At 38.3% G+C, this 19,212-nt stretch overlaps 1 protein-coding gene across 1 annotated transcript in view; it reads left to right on the forward strand.

Annotated features, from left to right (window-relative positions):
* ZNF277 (zinc finger protein 277) overlaps positions 1–19,212 on the forward strand; it is a 51,794-nt gene that overhangs the window by 23,630 nt on the left and 8,952 nt on the right. The window contains 4 exon segments of the mRNA XM_051795542.1: positions 2,023–2,105; positions 13,249–13,340; positions 15,287–15,397; positions 17,282–17,414. Of these exon segments, the coding sequence (XP_051651502.1) occupies positions 2,023–2,105; positions 13,249–13,340; positions 15,287–15,397; positions 17,282–17,414 (419 nt within the window).

Consider the following 19,212-nt stretch of genomic DNA (forward strand, 5'->3'; position numbering starts at 1 on the left):
AGTGCCTTTTCTGACTTTGCCCTGTCCACCATCCCCACTGATGCTGCTAACTCTTCCTGGACATCGGGGCCACAGTCACCCTTCCCTTCCCCTGCCATGGTGCTTACTGCCCTGAGGGTATTAGGAGACAATATCTTCATGGAAGGGGTACAAAAACTGCAATTCTCTGGGCTCCAATACAAGACCAAAGACCATACTTCATCATTCTGCTCTGTTGGCATGGTGGAACATTCCATCATGAAGACAGTGTTGACTGTATGAAGGAAGTGTTTCTCTCAGAAGTAGTTGATGCATTACTTTGTCTTCCCTTTTCTAACAGATTAATATAGTTTACCTAAAAGCAAACGAGAATATCAGGGCTTTTCTGCTTCTTTCATTCTCCATGGTGACCTCAAAAGAGAGGAAGCAAGGCATGCAACTGGTGTCCAAGATGCGTGGGAGGTGAAAACTGAGTACAAAATGGCTGAAAGTAATTTTTTTTTTTAATTAGTCAAAATAATTTTAAGAGAAGTAGTCCTACAAAACATGAAAATCACTCAAAAAATCATAATTCTGTTTCTCTTAAGTATGTATGTTTTTGCTTCTGAAATTTTAATAATTACCACTCAGTTTGAAAATTGCAAATCAAGCACCTGAACACCAGAACTATAAAATATCCGTGACCCTTCCAGAGAACAATGAGAATACTTCGTTATTTGTTTGTTAACAGATTTGTTAATTTTAGTGGACACCTCCTTCAAATTTGATAGCTTAGAAATCAGGGTGTTTGTCTTACTTCAAACAGGCTTTCTGTATGAAAAGATGGGAAAGGATAAAATTCTGTCAAGCTTAAAATTATAAAAGACTAAATAATGGAGGCTTCAGTTCACCAACCACTTAACTCTTTGTCCTGGTTCTGGCCCAGATCAGTGGGAAGGGGCGTGTCCAAGACATTATGTTATTCAATACCACCTTATGTCATTGCCAGGGACTGGGAAAAAGGGACTCGCTCTCTCACTTCTAAGAAGAAGGGTGTTCCTTTTCGGTCGGGGGAAAGTGTGGGGTAGTGGGAAGAGCTGTTTGGTACTGTGTCAGGGGCTTTCCATCTAGAATTGTTTCTTTGTCTTATACCTTTTGCTACTAATATTGTTGTTGTTACTGTTGGTTTTCTTATCTAGTTGCTGTTTCCAGTAGGTTGTTCTTATCTCAACCCATGATCTTTGCCTTTTGTGCCTCCAGCTGGAAGGGGAAAGAAGAGAGTGGTGGCATGGTTTTCTTTTAGTGTGGCTATGACACCCTTTGATTAATAAATGAGTAACTTTCAAATGCAAATTGGTTTTGTACTTTTTTGTATTTTCTTACATACTGAGTCACTTTAATGTAATTCATTTGAATCAGACTTGTTGTCTTATTAAATTGGATATGACCATAAATAGTAAAAAGATCAGTAAACATAAAATATGTATAAAACATATAAGTAGAAAGGTAAATTAGGCAAGTCTCAATGCATGTTACTAAACAGTTGTAGTGCGTATCTGTAGGTGTAGAAAGATCCGATGGTAAAAAGTAATGTAATAGGTCAGAGCAAGGGGAGGATAAACCAAATAATGATAGCTACTGAAAACTGGCAATTACTTAGGGAAATAACTGAAAATCTCACATGCAAGATAAAATTAAAGGTCATTTCAAGAGGTGTTTCTTTCATGCTGACTTTAATCTGTAATCAATATAAATGATAATTGTTTTATATCTCCAGAAGAACCAACATAAAAATTAATAAAGCTGTTAGTGGAGAAAAGCTATACAAGACTTTTATCTTTATACTGCAATATAAATATGTATATAGAAATATTTAAGCATGTTTCATTAAATTATGAAATCAAAATAACTGACTTTTCTAGATTAAAAATCATAGTCTTACATGCTTAACACATTCCAGAGGTTTAGCAAACCCCTCCAGAGGTTTAGCAAATTATGTGTCAGAAATATTCAAAGCAGCTGCAACTTCCCATTCCTTACTTAGACTTTCTAATCTCTTAACAGAAGAACAGGACAATTATTTTCTTTTATGTGATGTTTTACCAGAAGACAGGCTACTTAGAGAACAACTTCAGCAAAAAAGACTGGTAAGAAATTACTGTTGTTTCATTTTTTAAGGTAAACGGTCCAATAGAGTAATATATGGTAACTTAGTAGGCATTTTAAAGTGAAATCATTTTTTACTAGACTACAAAATTCTGATTTTTTTTAAGCTCATTTCCCCAGCTGTTGCGCAAATATACAGAAACCCCCGTTTATAGATTTTTCCTTGGAATAAATTTACAGGTTGTGTATCAGTATTTCACACAACTGGAAAATAAGCCCAGTGCTGAAAAAGTCTGAGTGTGCTGAACATTTTTCTTCTTGCAAGGATCTGCAATCGACACTATCTGTCGTATAATAGTATACATCTGGGGAAATTAGCAAAATAAAACTCAGTGTGCAATACTGTGAAAAAGGAAAGTGATACATATTTACAAAATCTTCAAGCAAGTTTTTCATGTGCATTCACATTCTCTTTCCCAGAGTTCATTAATTCACACTCTCATACTCACAAGCACCATAGTGGATGAGTGGAGGAAGCCTGGCAGTATTGTTTCTGTAAGATGCAAAGGACAAGAAATGCCAGCTGTTGAGCCCACATGAACCACTCTGGTCCTTCTTGCCCAGTGATGGAAACCCAGTACTTTGGACAGACGTTCCTTAACTTTTAGGCGTTGTCAGTTCTGAATAGATGGTCCTTCAAGTTAAGCTCTTGCCAACCAGCTTCCAGGAATCTTAGTCCAGGTTGTTGACCAGTGGGTTTTTTGTTTGTTTGTTTGTTTGTTTGTTTGTTTGTTTGAAATACACATCTGGAGTCTGATTTTGCTGTTGGGCTAATTTAAAAATCAATGTTATGTGATACATAGCAGCCTTGTTGACAGTCTCCCTGTGTTAGGATGCAGGGTCTTCTGCTGGCAAGTCATGTGTACTGTGAGGTGTTAGAGTGCAGGCCTTATAGTCTTTACATAAATAAATTCCTCAGTTTACTACTGGCAGCTATGTCCTGAGAATTGGTAACACAGGCCTTTTAACCCTTCATTATGCTGTTTCTTCTGGTATATTACAATTTTTTATATACGCAGCATGCAACTAAAGACACCTTAAATGATAAGCATTGAGAATGAAGGAGAAGCTTACAAAACCCGAATTCTAGTCCTCAGGAAAGTTGAGATTGGCAGGCAAAAATCCAGTCAGTTCAACTATTCTGAGAGTGTTACTTCAGTTTGCTGGCTAAAGTAATATTCTTCAGCTCACTACACATGACTAGTGAATCCCCAGAACTGGAGGAATATGTATAAGTCTTACACAGCTTTCCATAGGATCCCAGCTCCTGCAAAGAAGAAATGTGGTAGTTCTGCCACCAGGGATTTCCCATGGAGTTGGAGTTGCCTTAGCTGAAATTTGCATTCCTGTGTAGGTTTGTTGTATTGGCGTGGAAAACAGCTGAGGCAGTCATGCCTACCATGCTTCTCTTCCAGTTTATCCTGAGAGGTGCCATCCAGGATCAGTAAAAAAGGTTTATCAGTATCTTATCCATGACAACAGCTAAGTGTCTGTAGTATTTGCCCTCTTCTGATCTAGTGGTGATTCTTTCCCAAAATATTCACCTAGGCTCCTGCAATTGACAGCTCAAGAATTTCCTAATTCAGCAACATGAACGAACTCTGAACCCACACGAACTTCCAGGATTCCCAGCTACCTGCAGTAGTGAGTTGCATGGCTTAACTACACAGTGGGAGAGAACCGTCTGTTCAGTCCTTTTGAACCTGTCATGTCACACCTGGCTGGTTTTTGTATGAGAAGAGGTAGTGAACAGTTTGTCCTTAGTCTCATCCAAACCATTCCTGATTTGTCTCCTGATCTACTTACCTCACATAATGTCTTTAATTAATCCTGTGCTGGAGTGCACACTTATGGCAAAGAAGGACAACAACAACCTGGGCTCTAATACGATGAGTGTAGCCATCCAGTCAAGGGAGATGATCCTTCCCTTTTACTCAGCACTACTGAGACCACAACTGGAGTGCTGGGTCCAGTGCAGGGCTCCCCAGCACAGGAAAGATATGGACTTAGTTGAGCAACTCCAGTGTAGGGTCACAAAGACTCTTAAGGGACTGCCACATCCTTCATACAAGGAGAGTCTGAGAGAACTTGAACTGTTAAGTCTGCAAGACAAAGCTCAGGGGGGAACTTAGTGATGTATATAAATACTTGATGGGAACAAAGAAGAGAGAGTCAGATTCTTCTCAGTAATGCCCACCAACAGGACAAGAGGCAATGAGCATGAATTAAAAATCAGGAAATTCCCTCTGAAAACAAAAAAAACCCACTTTTTTACTGTCAGGGTGGTCAAATACTAGAACAAAATGCCCTGAGAGGTTGTAGACTCTTCATCTGTGGAGAGAGTCAAAACACATTCCTGGGTTAAAAGCTGAAGTTGACCTTGTTTGGACATGGGGCTTGCACTTGTTGCTCTCATGAGGTCCTTTGCAATCTCAGTGATTTGGTGATTTGAGGTTGAGGATGCTGTCTATTTGGTGGTTCTTCATTATGCCTCATTGTTGCACTTCTCTGTATCTTTTCCAGTTTCCCACAGGAAACTTTGGGTTTATGAGAGACATCTTGAATATTGTATGTGGGCATGCAGTGTCATAATGATGTTCATTTCCCAAGCATATATCGTGTTGTTTGTGGCTTTGAGGAAGGAAAAAGGGTTGTGATTGAGCATGCAGCTGATGTTTTCATAAAACTGTCTATTATAATAATAGCTCCTGGCTGCTACAAATTGGACTGTACTTTTTTTTTTAAAAAAAAGGCATTTGTTTCTGATTTTGTGGTGTTTTGTGCTCTGCAGTTCTAATGCACCACTTTGATTTATGAAGGCCTGTTTCGACTAGGCCTTCTCTCCACTGCTATTGTCATGGGTGTGTGGAGTCTGTTGGCTGGTGAGCAATCTCATCTCCTCTGCAAATAAACTTTGACTCTCCTCAAACTCAGGAAAGAGTGGAGGATTTAGCCCAAAGCAAGTGCTGGTTTTGTTTACAGAGTAATTAAGTTAGAAAAGAAAGAGATATGCATTCTTATTATGGTGTGAAATAGTTTGCAGTTATCACTGTTTTCAATATCGGAATTCTGTTTTTACAGAAGGATTTTGTGAAATCAAGCTGCAGCTGTAGTTGGGGCTAATGGAGTCATTACTTTAGTTACAGCAATAAAGTCTATTTTTTCATTTCCTTTTGCTGCAATCTGAGCGTTGACTTGCAAGTTAAATAGTTATTTTGCTTTGCAAAGCCTTTTACCTCCAGACAAGTCCAGCAATTAAGAGTGAGCTGGCAAATGGGCTTGTGTGTTTCATAGAATAAAGACCAGAACTACTTTTGGTGATTTTTCTGCAGCCTTTGAATCCTTACTGCTGTCTCCAACAGTAAGCCCAAACAAGGACAAATGTTGTCTTTAAAATGTGCTGGCTGAAGCATTTCATTTTGCAGTTTTGAAACTCCACTTTAGGAATATTTCAGGCTGTATTGCAGCAGGGGAGCTAGCCAAGGTGGATGTCATGCAGAGACATTATGGTGACTGTGATGTATTGAGAGAGTCCAAGGAATGAGCCTGAACTAGGTTAGAGAGCGCAGCTTGCTGAAATAGCTGACAAGGCTATGTAGTACAAAACAGACACAGTCTTTTCGAAAAAAAACACAGTCTTGACAAAGAATTCATAGTTGTGAAGCAGTACCAGGCAAGGAAGTCCTGGCAGCAAAACTTGAGATACTTGGAGGGGCAGTGTCAGTATAAGCCACTTGGGCTTTTTGTTAAGATTTGTCTTAAAAAGGTAAAACCCCCAAACCCATTTTTTTGAAAATAACACTTCCTACAACAGCACTGACCATGTCTTTCTGTCACATTTACCTGTCATCTGACTGGTAGTTTTAGGTGAAGAGGCTACTCCTCCTCCCAGTAAATAAAGACCCTGAAGAGGAGTCTTCACCAAGACTGCAAGCTATACAGTCTTCTTGGGAAGGCCTGTTCATATGGTCCCAAGTTTGTCACCATCTTAAGCTGAGACAAGGTTGAGTTTGAGGCTGTGCACTGGATGGGATGGAGATGTTAGCCTGATTTAGTTTAATGCAACATCAGAAGTGCTTACATCAGAAGTAGCTAGTAATGTCAGAGTGTTAATACCTCCTTCTGACATTCTATAGGTCCTTCTTTGCCTCTGTTTGGTATCTAATTGCTTTTCTCTAACACTGTGGAATCTGGCCCATCCTTTATGGATTTATGAAGACTTGTCACGCTGAAGGTCAGAAATAGTTTTATCTAATTCCATAATGACTGTTGGGTAAATTCTGTCAGATCTGAATATGTATAACATCTAGCTTTTAATTCCTTCTTACCCTTTGCTGATCTTGGTTCTCTGTTTCTTTTGTTTTAAATGCATTTTATGAACAGTTGTGATGTAATTAACCTTCCTACAAAGACTGAAGCCCTGAATATTGCAAACATTCTTCTTTGTCTGTGTTTGGTTTCTTCCTACATTGGACCTTTGCTTTTCTTTACTGTTCATTTCTAATGTATTTGGGGGTGGGGAGAGGTATTTTTTTGCTATTTTATTTTACTGTGTTAGCCTCTCCATCTTCTTTTCATTGTCTTAGTTCAAACAAACTTCGCCTTTCTGCTTCAGCTTGGCAGCCTGTGGTACGTGTCTACTGTAATTTCAGCCCTCTTTTTCTTTTCATACATCTTCACACAGTTAGTTTTCAATCATATCATGAAACACTTTCTCCCTTTTTTTAAATGACTCATCTTCCTGAACAAGCTGTAAGAATGTCTTCTACATCAGTGTCACAGTATCCTTCAGAGTGCAGTCATCTGACCTGTCATTGATTACAACCTTTTCAGGTGCAGTTTCTAGCCTGTATCACTTCAGTAGCTGAGTCAGCTCAAGAAGAGGAGCAGTAGGGACGAGAAGAAGAGCAAGTGGGACATACCACTAAGGGGGGAACAATCCCTTATAGCCATCCCAGTTAGTAATTCCCACATTCATTTTGAACCCACACTCTGTGGAATAGGTTAGAATCAAGGATAAGGTACAGAAAAAAAAAGAAGAAAAAAAAAAACAACACATTTTCCATATTCCTAAGAGGCAACTTGCCATACAAAACAAGAGTTGGGAAAATGGACTTCAAATGTTTCACAGTAAATTTATAACACTTGTATTACAATTCTGAGATTTTTGCTAATTTATTATAATGCCAGTTAAGTTATAGTTTGGTCTTTTTACTTATTCAGTCTGTCTAGGATCTGTGGTTCATCTTGGTTTCCTTCTTACATCCTCTAACTGCTCCCAGCCCTTTTCTTCACAACTTCCTTTTTTTCCAGTCAGCCACAACTCCTATTTCTCTATAGGTTTTTTGTTGCTGTCCTTTGAAACCTAGTTTAAAGTATCCCCTCTTAGCTGACAAGCTGATGTCTTAAGATGCTCTTTCTTATCTTTGTCAGGGGGCTCATTTAGGTAGCCTTTTCTTTGCCAGCCATATGATGTTATTCTTAAATACTCTCTGTGTTGGCATTGTTTCCATAGCAATATATTCCTCTCCAGAACATGCTGATCTATGCCTGTGCTTTGAACCCAACCAGAAAGAATGGGGAAGATGCTACTCATTCCTTTTCCTACTTCATTCTTGTTGACAAAGTTTTATGGTTACATCTTGCCTAAATAATTAGTAAAAATCCAGGAATGCCCTTTTGGGTGATCAGCATGTACTCAGTTTCATCACCAGCTAGGCAATATCACTTGGATGGCAGCAGGTTACTGCCCCACTGCTTTCCGCTCTTCTTTGTCCTAGAAGTGGGCCTCTAATGCCATCATCCTTCATTGCTTAATGACTAATCTTGGGCATGCTGGTGATCTGTCTGTGTAGCCATCAGGTCTTCATTTATAATATTCCTAAACTATGTATGGCTTTTCATATTCGCCGGAGGAGAGGAAAATGTGCACAAAGTAGTCAGGAGACACATGTACATTGCATGGTGTGACATCTGGCTTCAAAAGTGCTGAGTGTCCTCCAGACTGGATGTCTTATTCTGATGAATTCTTAGTATTTCCCTGCACCTTACAGCTTAGCTTCTTTCATGAAGGACTTCTCCAGCAGACATTTTGATAATATTAAAGAAAAGGCATTCTTCTTGAAATAACATATGAGAGGACATGATAATGATTACAGAATTAAAGTTGGGGTTTTTTCTGTACACAAGAGGCAGGAGAATACTGTTTGAAGTGAGAGAGCTGAATATAGTGATCAGTAAGAAGAGAAGCTGAATAAGACATTAGGAGAAAGTTATTGATATACAGATAAGATTGCAGGTCTTTACAAGGACATGAAGTTTCTGATACCATGACTGTTCATGACTATTTTTCCTATTTAGCAGCTACAAGCACTATCTAAAGTTTATCAGTCAATCTTTGAGAAAACTGTAGACACAAAACCAAATTGTCTTACTCCAAAAGTACTTCATCTTAATAAATATATATATAATTGTGTATATATTTGTTGAATAATTTGGTTGGCAAGGTTTTAGAGACAGTAGTGCATCTCAGGTGTCACCAATCCTAATCTTTGTCTGAGTGTACTGTGCTGGTTTGTTTTATTGCCAGTGTATAAACAGCTTATTCTTGTGATCTGTCAGCATGATTTTTTGTTCTGTTTTGTTCTTAAACCAGAATCTATTTCACTTGCTTTCTTTGCGTACAACATTAGCTAGTTTCTGTGAGCATTTAGCAGGGAAATGTATCTCTTATTTAAATTGGAAGAAACTGTAGATACACACTGTGTGTTTGAGAGATCACCTAGGAGAGCTTGATAGAAATACATGGTCATATTGTGAAGTCTCTGTCTTATATTATTTAGATCCAAATTCTCACCAATATTGCTATCTCTGGTAGTAGGTTATTTCCCAGACAGACACTCCAATTTTAGTAGTATTAATGAGTCTGCTATCATAACAGAAGTAATGTGACCTGTGATTGTGCACTCTTCACAACAGTGTGACTGAGTGCTCAGATGTTTGAGTCCTTCACACTGTAACAGTTGTGAAGTTTCCTTGTCAAAAGAACATCTTCAGGCAAAATACCTCCTCAGAGGGTATAGCACCATTTATAAAAAGTTTTCAATGGACCTTCTCACAAGTGATCATTTGTATAACAGGCTGTCTTTGTAGTTGTTTGACTAGAGAGGGGAGAGAGCAAAGGACCAGAGCTAACAAGATGGATGCCAAAAAGAACCCCAAACTACAAAATGTTCTTGCCACAAGCCAGCAGTGCTGAAACACAGTACTTAAAATTGAGACTACTTGTATGCTTATGCCTTTGGAATAGAAATTTTGCACTTTGCCTTGTTAGGGCATATGGCACAAATTTAGTGCTTATGGCAGAAATCTTTAAAAAAGAAGAAGACACATACTGCTGTTAGCTCTGTTTTACAGACTAACCTCCAGAATCCATTCTCCACTGCACAAGCAGGTTCCTGTACTGAGGAATAAGCTCAGATCTTACTGTAGTCAGAAATTCGCTGTGCAATCTTGTCCCAAATTGCATAGTGCAATCTGCTGCTTTTTTAGAACTAGAGAACTACTTTCTGCCTTAATTTCTTTTCTCTCATAAGTGCTATGATTATAAAAGAGACAGATTTTGGGAAAAGAAATACCTTTTTTTGTCAGACAACTGATGTAGCTGGAAAAAAACAGGCAAAATTTTGACAACAAATTCTTCTGTTTGGAATCAAAAGCAGCAAAACTTGTGCTGATTACTAGCTGTGAATGGTTGTTCTATGTCAATGATTCAAGCCATGCATTTAAATAGCTACATAAATTATTTAAGAGGGCCTTGTTAGTAAAGAAGCTTATGGCACACAAAAGAACCAGTGATCTAACAGAAATAAAGATAATTTAGCACCTGGGATATAGCGTCTGTTGGAAAGAAGGGTAATAGCAATTACAATATCAGAAGAGTCTTATGTGCCATAAAACCAGCTGTCCTAAGTCCATAGCTTTTGGCATTCAGTGGAATTGTTAGTCTTACCTTTTGAAGGCATTTTGTATGTCTTGAATATCTCTTGAGCTATAGACCAGAGATGAAGTAATCGTTTAGGGAAAAGTTCTTACTAGCTGCAAGTGTGCCTTTTTCATCTTCTACGGATTATCAGTGTGAATTCTTACTGATGCATAGTACTTAAGTGTTTCTGGATAAAAAGCAGATAATTTCTTCCAAAATATTGCTTCCCAGGAGAGGAACAGGCACTTTTAAAATTCCCCCCTCCTAGGAGAAAGTCAGCTCCTCCTCACAACCTCAAACTAAGCATTATGAATGTGTGGGACATTTTTCTGAAATCCAAGTTACAAATTGTGAAGCAAATTATCAAATTGCTTTTAAAATAGCAGTTTAGTGTGCTGGTATATTTAAAGATGATTATCCTGCTTAATTCTTTTATTCGTTATGGAAAATCATATATGTGCTTTTTCCTCAAATGACTTCATCTTCTCATTCTCTGACACTTTGATATGACTCAGAATCCTAAAAAAGTTTTGGGAAATTTTCATGGCTGAAATGTTTTGGGTATTTTGTCTTAGTATCAGCAATGCATTACTGCTGACCTCCCCAAAAATTTGAAGGAGTTGGAAGCTGGTGCAAGAATTTAAGTAAATTACTAGTTTCCTGCCTCATAACTTCAGTTTTTGCTTGACTTTCATTATGGGCTGAATGTCTCTGCTCAGAAAAAATCTCAGAAGTTTTATGTAAGTTATTGTAATTGCTGCTCCCAGCAATGAAGTAGAGGGTTGGAAATGTCTGTAGGGAAGAAGAGCAGCCCTGTTGCTTTTGCTGTATTTGACTCAAACCAGTGCTTTTAATTCCTCACCTGTGCAAGTATCAGAATTCCTTTCTGGCTTGGAAAGTTTCCGCTAGCAATAAAAAATGCCAATATTAGGTAAAAGTAATGTCTACTCTGGAAAATACTGCAGGGTTAGTCAAAGCTTCCCAGCTGCCAAGCATGCTGGTGGAGAGGGAAATGGGAAGGATGAGGGAGTGGAGCAGTAGCTTTGTCTGTGTGGAGAACACAGTACACTTCTCCTTCCTCCTCAAACATACCTGAGAGCAGCTGCTCATGAGGGCTTCGGTAATCTGGAGTTAGGCAGCCAAATATTGCAGAACACTTTTTTTCCCTCCTAGTAAATTAAAATCAGGAAGCTACACTGTAATGTCATTAATGAAAGGTTGGGAGTGTTTAAACCCTTGCTATCTTTATATTTGAATTGTACACATCTGCTTAGATTGTTTCCAATGTGTTCTACAAAGCATAGAAACACGAAGATGCTTTCAAATCCAAGGTTAGCCCAACAGGGTCAAGCATGCTGTTGAGTGGTGAGAGTGGCAGCTACATGTACCAGAGAAAGCACTGACATGCTGTGGGATGTTTGCTGCCCGCATGGAGCAAACAGATAGTCTTGCTTAATTGCATCTCTGCTGAAGGGCTCTGACAAGGTGTGTTACGCTCTGTTTATCACCTTCCAGAGTCAGCCCTGAAAAATAGGAATACATATTTCTTTTATTTGATGTTTAGCATAACATAGCAGGACATGAGTGGATATGGCCTAAAATGTGAGTAGGTGCTGGTGGGCATGATTCCAACATAAAATGTACACCATGTAGTACAAAAACCAAGCCCCAGCATCTGTATTTTCAGGGTAACAGACTCTTAGCTGATGTGCAACAGCTACAACTCCCAAGTAGTGTGGTTGAATACGGGCCCTGGAAGGGTCTGTGGCATGGTGCCCCATTTGCCCTGGCAGCCACAGGCCCCAGGCCAGGTGTATGTCGGGTGCCACACACTCCTGTGCTCTTGACAGGCATCCTTATCGCCCCACTGCCCCTCGCTGGGTGCAGCATGCTGCTCTTGTGGAAGAGAAACAGCACATTTATTTGCTTAATGTCAGCCTCCTGCCATCCCTCAGTGGGCAATGGGATGTGGCATGGTACATCCCACACCAACCCATCCACACTGCAGGACACATTTGGGCCCTTATTGACAATAGCTAAAGCCTTCCTCTTTTAGGGCTGAGGGGGTGTGTCTTTCCTTTCTTGTTTCTTTTCCTTCTTTTTTGACATCTATGGAGCTTATCCAACAGGTGTAGTTGAATATAACTTAGATGTAGACTACAGACAAATTTGGGTCTTAATCCACATAAAAGAGTTACTGAAGAGGCAGGTGAGAAACACAAAGTTCCACTGCAGGCTCTAAGGAGATAAAGAGTTTGAGAAAATCCCTTAAGAAATTCAGTCAGGATCCTGAATGTCAGAAAGCAGGCAGAAGCACCTCTAAGTTGCACAGAAATTAAATCCTTTCCCGGTTCTCTGTACTTAAAACACAGCTACGGATTAGTATGCTTCTAGGCTGAAAATACGCTAAGTTTTAATCCAAATTCTCCCATATCCCAGCTGATTATGACCTTTCTATCTGAAGTGCATAATAATTCCAAGTATAAAAACATTGTTCCTGTTACAGCACCAGAGAAAAATCATCTGCTGCTTGGTTTTATTGTTGTTAGGAAAAGTGCATCAAGTTTTGTAAAGTGTCCAGCCTAGCCTGTTGCACTGCTTTAAACAGAACCAGGGTGAAGGCAATCACCTTCTCCTTTTCCTGGGGTTTGATATGTGCCATGACTTCTTACAGAAACTGCCAGGGCTGTTGTCATGGTCCCATATTATGAAAAAGCCCTCTAGGTTGCCAGCAATTAGCCACATAGAACTGAGTCTGTCATTCCACTGGGTGTTAGGTGACTATCCATAAACTTGCTCACTGATACCAGAGGTAAATATGAATCATAAACTGTTATATTTTATACAGAATTATTTAAAACTGCTGCATTACTGTGGATTGTATTGCTTTCCAGGCACCACGCATATAATGTTAGGACAATTTTACTAGAACTTGACTGGAGCACAAACTGCTTTTGAAAAAACTTTTTGTGAGAACCTACACTCAAAAAATACTAACATCTGGTTTGTGTCAGCAGCACATTTGAATTTTATATGTTCATTTTTACCAGTAAAGGTAAAGACGTATAATAAGCTTATGTGATGCAATGATTTTATGATTATGGTTTTATCTGAATAACTGTATCTGTTTCTTTTCATAGAGAGAAATTCTAGAACAGCAACAACAAGAGAGATGTGACACAAGTTTTCATAGTATGTGTATGTTCTGCGATCAAGAATTCACAGGAAACAGGTTTGTTTATTGCCCTATTTACTTTTGGTGTATTTTTTTCATATCTACTCAGCACCTTTCTTTATGGTTTTAGTGTCATCAAACCAGTTACTGCGTAATGGTAGGACTCAGAAGATAGAATTAATTTTAAGGTATAGTTTGAGTATTTTTTTCAACTGCAGTGCCACTTTAAATAGACCCTGTCATTCCAAAACAACTTTTTGTACTACACAGTAAGCTGGAGTTGGGAACCAGCTGTTTTAAAGAGAGACAGGTTTTTTGGCAGTTGTTTTAGTGGCAAGGGGACCTGCTTAAGCCAGTATAACTGTTAAAAAATATTTCTATGCAGTTGTACATTTTCCTATTTAAACCTCGCCAAACCAGTGTGAATTTGAATATCAAATGAAAAAGAGGAGAGAAAAATTAGAGTGAGAATGGAGCACTTTGCAGCATCAGTCAAGGAGGAGCAAGGATTGCATTGAGATGCTTGCTCTAAGGAAACTTTGTGTGGTGGGTTTACCTTGTCTGGACTCCAGGTACTCACCTAGCCACTCTATCACTCCCCAGCCAGACAAGGGAGAGAAAATAAGATGGAGAAAAACTCATAGACCAAGATAAGGCAGCTTATTAAAGCAGAAGCAAAAGTTTGCTCACACACAAGCAAAGAGAAAAAAAAATTAGGTTTACTCTCTACTTCCCATCAGCAAGCAATGTTCAGCCACTTCCCGGGTAGCAGTGCTTCAACACATGTAGCACCTGCTCCAGAAGGAAATATAATGAATGCCCCACTCCTTCCTCCTCCTTTCCTTAGCTTCTGTATCTGAGCTGATGTCATATGCTATGGAATATCTCTTTGGTTAATTTCGGTCAGCTGTCCTGGTTGTGTCCCCTCCCAGGATCTTGCCCACCTCCAGTCCCTTGTTGCAGGGGGAAGGTTGAGGGACAGCGCTGATGCTGTGCCATCACTGCCCAGCAGTAGCCAGAACACTGGTGTGTTATCAACACCTTTCTAGCTACCAATGCAAAGCAGAGCACTGTGAGGGCTGCTATGGGGAAATGAACTCCATCGCAGCCAGACCCAATATACTTTGTTTGTACACAGTAAATCAGTTTCAGCTGGAGAAACTGAGTCTGCATGGTTAGGTCTGGTACTCTGGAAGGGTAGGAGAACCTGGGGTCATATGCCTGCAGGTTGTCCCAGTGTTGTGTGAATGTCCTCTTCTCTTCGCTGTTTGGTGAAGTTCACATCATTCATCCCACAGGAACTTCATCCTCTGATTACTCTTGGGTCTGACACATAGAATGCATGGATTTAAAAAAGTGCTGGACTGTGGTAAAAGTAAATATCAACACTCACATGTTTCTTTAGTCTCCAAAAGCAGAAGCTGAGGCATATAGAGAGGTTGAGCACCTAAGGAGTTAACCAGTATATCTTTATTAGAAAAATAGCTTATTTGAACATCCATTATGTTTGTTTGTGTGTACTTTTGAGTGCTGTTGTGTGTACTTTTGAGTGCTGTATGAAGCAATATTGGTGTAAAAGCATATCACATCCAAGAATTTCTGCTCTTCTAACCAGCATAGAGAAAACTGACAAATGGCTTTTTAAAATGTTTCTCAAGAGGGTTGTTTGAAATGTGATTTGCTTGTACAAGTTAATAAATGAGCTTTCCTAACAGCGAGAGTCAAAATAAACTGTACTATAATTTTCATTTAAAGTAGTATACTTCGTGTATGCAGACTGAGCGGCTGAAATGTTACTGAATGCAGCGGAGCTGAAAATGATAACTTCCTGTTTCAATAAAGTTGCATTCTTTTTTCCTAGGAGTGGCAGCAAGACTATTATTGTTTATTTAATGTTGGCTTTTATGCATTTTTAGAGCAATTGGTGTATTTGAAATCACTAATTGAATAAGTCTCATATTTATCCAAAAATATGTAATGTTCTATTTGAATATCGTTTCTAGATCTGTCCTTCTCAATCATATGGCAAGAGAGCATGCTTTTAACATTGGACTGCCAGATAATATTGTGAATTGCTATGAGTTTTTGGCTGTATTACAGGGGAAGCTTGACAAGTAAGTAGTGTTTTGTTTGTTTATTTTTTCAATAAACATGGGTCATATTTATTTTAACCTTGGAAATAGGTTAGGTTAAAATGAATTCAACGTTCATGGTTAGTTAAGAAGAAACAAAGACAGCATGTAAGTTTATTGTGAGTCCTCTTAGTCTTTTTTTTGACTTATTGAAAATTAATTCATAACAATTCATACTATGTGTTTGCTGGAAAAAGTCATGTGCGGTTCTTCAGTTGTTATGCATTGCACAATTTCCATCAATAACAGCACATGCCTTTTTATCATAACTGTTAATGTTCCTTCTCATCATAACAATCTTTTTACTAAATGTCTCTTTAATCACTGAATACAGAGTTCTTGTGCCAATGTTCATTTGCCTCTATGTATCATGAATGTGGGATATGTGGTTTCTCCCTTCTGTACTGCTTACAGAGTACATCCCAGAGGGATAGATACTTGTCAACTTTTTCTAGGAATGAAGATGTATTAACAATGCCTTTTCTTTTATCATTGGTCTTACCTAATGCACTGAATTACCACACTCACTGATAATTTGCATCTTTCCTATTTATCAGTAGGACCTGAGGCTTTCAGTTAAATAGAGTTTCCTCAAAGCTAATCCTCCCTACAGTTATTACATACATGCTGAAATTGTGTCAGAGTAGTGAAAGGCCACTCCTCCTACCTGTAAGAATAGACTTAGTAGCTGTGCTAGTAGAATAGTACCTGAAAATAAATCATTAAGAGGAGAAAAATCTTGTTTCAGGCAAATATGATGACATTATGTATGCTGAGGAAAAGCATTACACGCTCTTCCTGGGAATGCCTTTCTCAAGTAGAGCAAACGCTTTGCTGTTAGCAGTTAAAGCAAAGCAGATATTAAAATTCACAGATGTATTCTGCCATTGGACCTATGATTCACCAACAAGGCAATACTGATTTGAAGCCTGAAAGCACAAGGACAAATCAAAACTTCTTAAATGTCTTGGAAGGCAAAAAGATACTGAGAATCCTGAATTGCCGCTCCACACAGAAGAGCTGAAGGGAATCTGGAACCAGAACAGTTCTATTATGCTGACTGTAAGAGACAATGTAAGGCAGTGCATATACTTCTGTTTTGTTTGAATTGATCTGGAAGACATACTGTGGTAAAATTCTCATTTGTTAATGAATGTTTTCGCCTTGTCAAGTAATGTGTTTATGCACACATATATATAATACTTCATGTCTATGTACATATGTATGTACATATATGCATATACTTATGTGTATGTATGTATACCCATATATATGAAGTTTATATATATATTTATGTATGTATGCATGTGTATATGAATTTACTTACTGAATTTTATTTCTCAGGATTTCAAAACCCCTTGATCACCCTGGCAAACTTTCATTTAACCTCTCTTTTGAGATAGAATCATAAAAACTTTCTCTTTAGCTAAGTTAAATTGTTTCAAAAGAGAAGTAGTGTGTTCAGGAGATTGTGTTTTTTTCACTCTGAATTACAAAGAAACAGTTACAGATGGGTTGGATGCCAGTGTAAGTGTATGCTGAGTTAAAGAGTTCACATGTTGACCAATCAATGGCCTTCCCAGGCCAATTTTGGGTATTCAGACTTTTCTCCCACTTTGCATAGAGGGCCAACAGGTAACATTTTATTATCTATAATTTCATTTTATGTCGTTGTTATTTCTGTGTTTGATTCTACTGTGATCTAAGCTTACCTTGTTTTGGTGTTTTTTTCAAATAACTTTTTTATTTAGCTTACTTTCACATGCTTAGGATTAATCTTACTATACGTAACTCCAGCTTATTAAAGGTTATTATGTTGTACTGTTTTCCTTTTAATATGCTGACCTGTTTACCTTTTTATTTTAGTTTGCAGTGTTTATATTGTGAAAAAGTCTTCAGAGACAAAAACACACTTAAAGATCACATGAGAAAGAAGCAGCATCGCAGAATCAATGCCAAAAACAAAGAATATGACAAATTTTATATCATTAATTACTTGGTAAGTAGTTCTAGGAATAATTAGTAAATTGACTAAAAAGATACAGACAATATCTAGTTAAAAGTGAGTAATTCCAAACTAGCAATTAGTATAAAGGTCAAAAATCAAGTGAAGTACTCTTAAGAAATATGCTCATTTATGGTATGATATTCTGGATAATTTCAAAGTAAGCATTAGTAAACGTTTGTTGTTGAGAATTGATTTTGAGAAATGCAAGAATGTAGCTTGAAGAGACACTAATCATCATGTCATTAGTGCTCAATCTCTACCTTAATAACTAGAAGGGAAAATGAGATCGAGCAATGAAGTAGATGGAGGTGTAGCTTGAATGCTATTTGCTTTGAGCTTGTTTTCTACAAACCTTAAGCTGGAAGTGCTCTTCAGAGTATAAAATAATGCAAAGAGGAAGAAAATGAAAGATACATAGATGAAAGAAAAACTGTTAGTTTTTAGCCTCCAGGTAGGTGTATGTTGCTAAATAGTTTTGTATCTCAGACCTCTGAGAGTGTGTACATGTGTGTGTAGCAGATTTTCACTTGCTGCCTTCAACTTGTGAATATAGGAACTGCTTCAAAAGCTGCTATGTTCTGTCCCAGAAATAACTGTAGTTCACCTGAAGTAGTCTTTGTGCCTTCTACATGTGCTAACATCCAGGTTATAAATAGGCGTTACTCAGATTTTAATCTCTCCCATTTTAGATTAGGAAATTAGGATTGAGATGACTGCCCAGAAGCACAGAGAACCATGAAGTACTATGTGAAAAATTTGAGAGACATACAGGGAGGTCATAACATTAGTACAGACACAGTGGCTGTGTCATGTTAATAAGCAGATATGCCAAAGTAAATAAAACAGCAAGGCTAATATTCATATACCTAACCTCTTTTCCCACTCTCTCCAGTTGCTCCAAAACTGGTGGCCTTGTCCATCCTGTTTGCTGACAATGATCTCAAGGGCCTGTATGCTTCCTGAACCACATCTAAGCATGGTCTGGGTCATGCTGCTAACATGGCCACAGAACATGTAAACAGTTTAACAGTCAGGGCCTTGATCCTCTTTGCCTGGTATTCTGGCCAGGACTTTGCGGGGTGTCTTAGTCACTCAGAGACGCATATTTGGGCAAGGAGGTCTTCATGCGCAAGATTTGTACCAGTGTGCTTCCAGAGCATCTTCTGGGAGATGCTTCGGATAATCACAATTCTACGTCTGGCTCTATATGCTTTGCTACAGCAGTATTTTCTTTCCACACATTTTCAGTTGTCGTTCACTACAATCTACTCAGTGGACTGTTTCCACTCAGTCTTTGTAATCCTTTGAACTGTACCCACTTCAGAAGTGCTGACATCTTTTAAAGAAAGGATTTTATTTAAAAATAAGGATTGAAAACAGTCTAAAAGCTTGGTCTTAAACACTTACAAGGTAGTTCACTATAAAATGTGTATTTGCACACAGCAGATTTTTAGGAATGTTCTTATGTAGTGGAAAGTGTTTGCTTTCCAAATAGCTTTTGATAACCCCCTTCTTTAATTGAAGAAGATTAAAAGGAAAAACCTCAGTTTGTTCATAAGAGTTCAGTAGATTGGCCTTTACATAGTAAGGAGAAAACATTCCATACTGCACATATATGGTCTAGAGTAGATTATATTAAATGTGATAGGATGTTTTTTTGAAGCTGAATCTATATTCATTAAATTCTAGATGTTACACAGGGTCTGCTTTCTGTAATTACTTGATAGAGTGATTTTGCTTCCTCTCCCTTAGCACCTCACAGCTCACTAGAGGATATTTTTTTTTAATG

Source organism: Manacus candei, unplaced genomic scaffold (assembly GCF_025592945.1).
Source record: "Manacus candei isolate 608988 ecotype Guabito, Panama unplaced genomic scaffold, ASM2559294v1 h1tg000043l, whole genome shotgun sequence".
NCBI lineage: Eukaryota > Metazoa > Chordata > Aves > Passeriformes > Pipridae > Manacus > Manacus candei.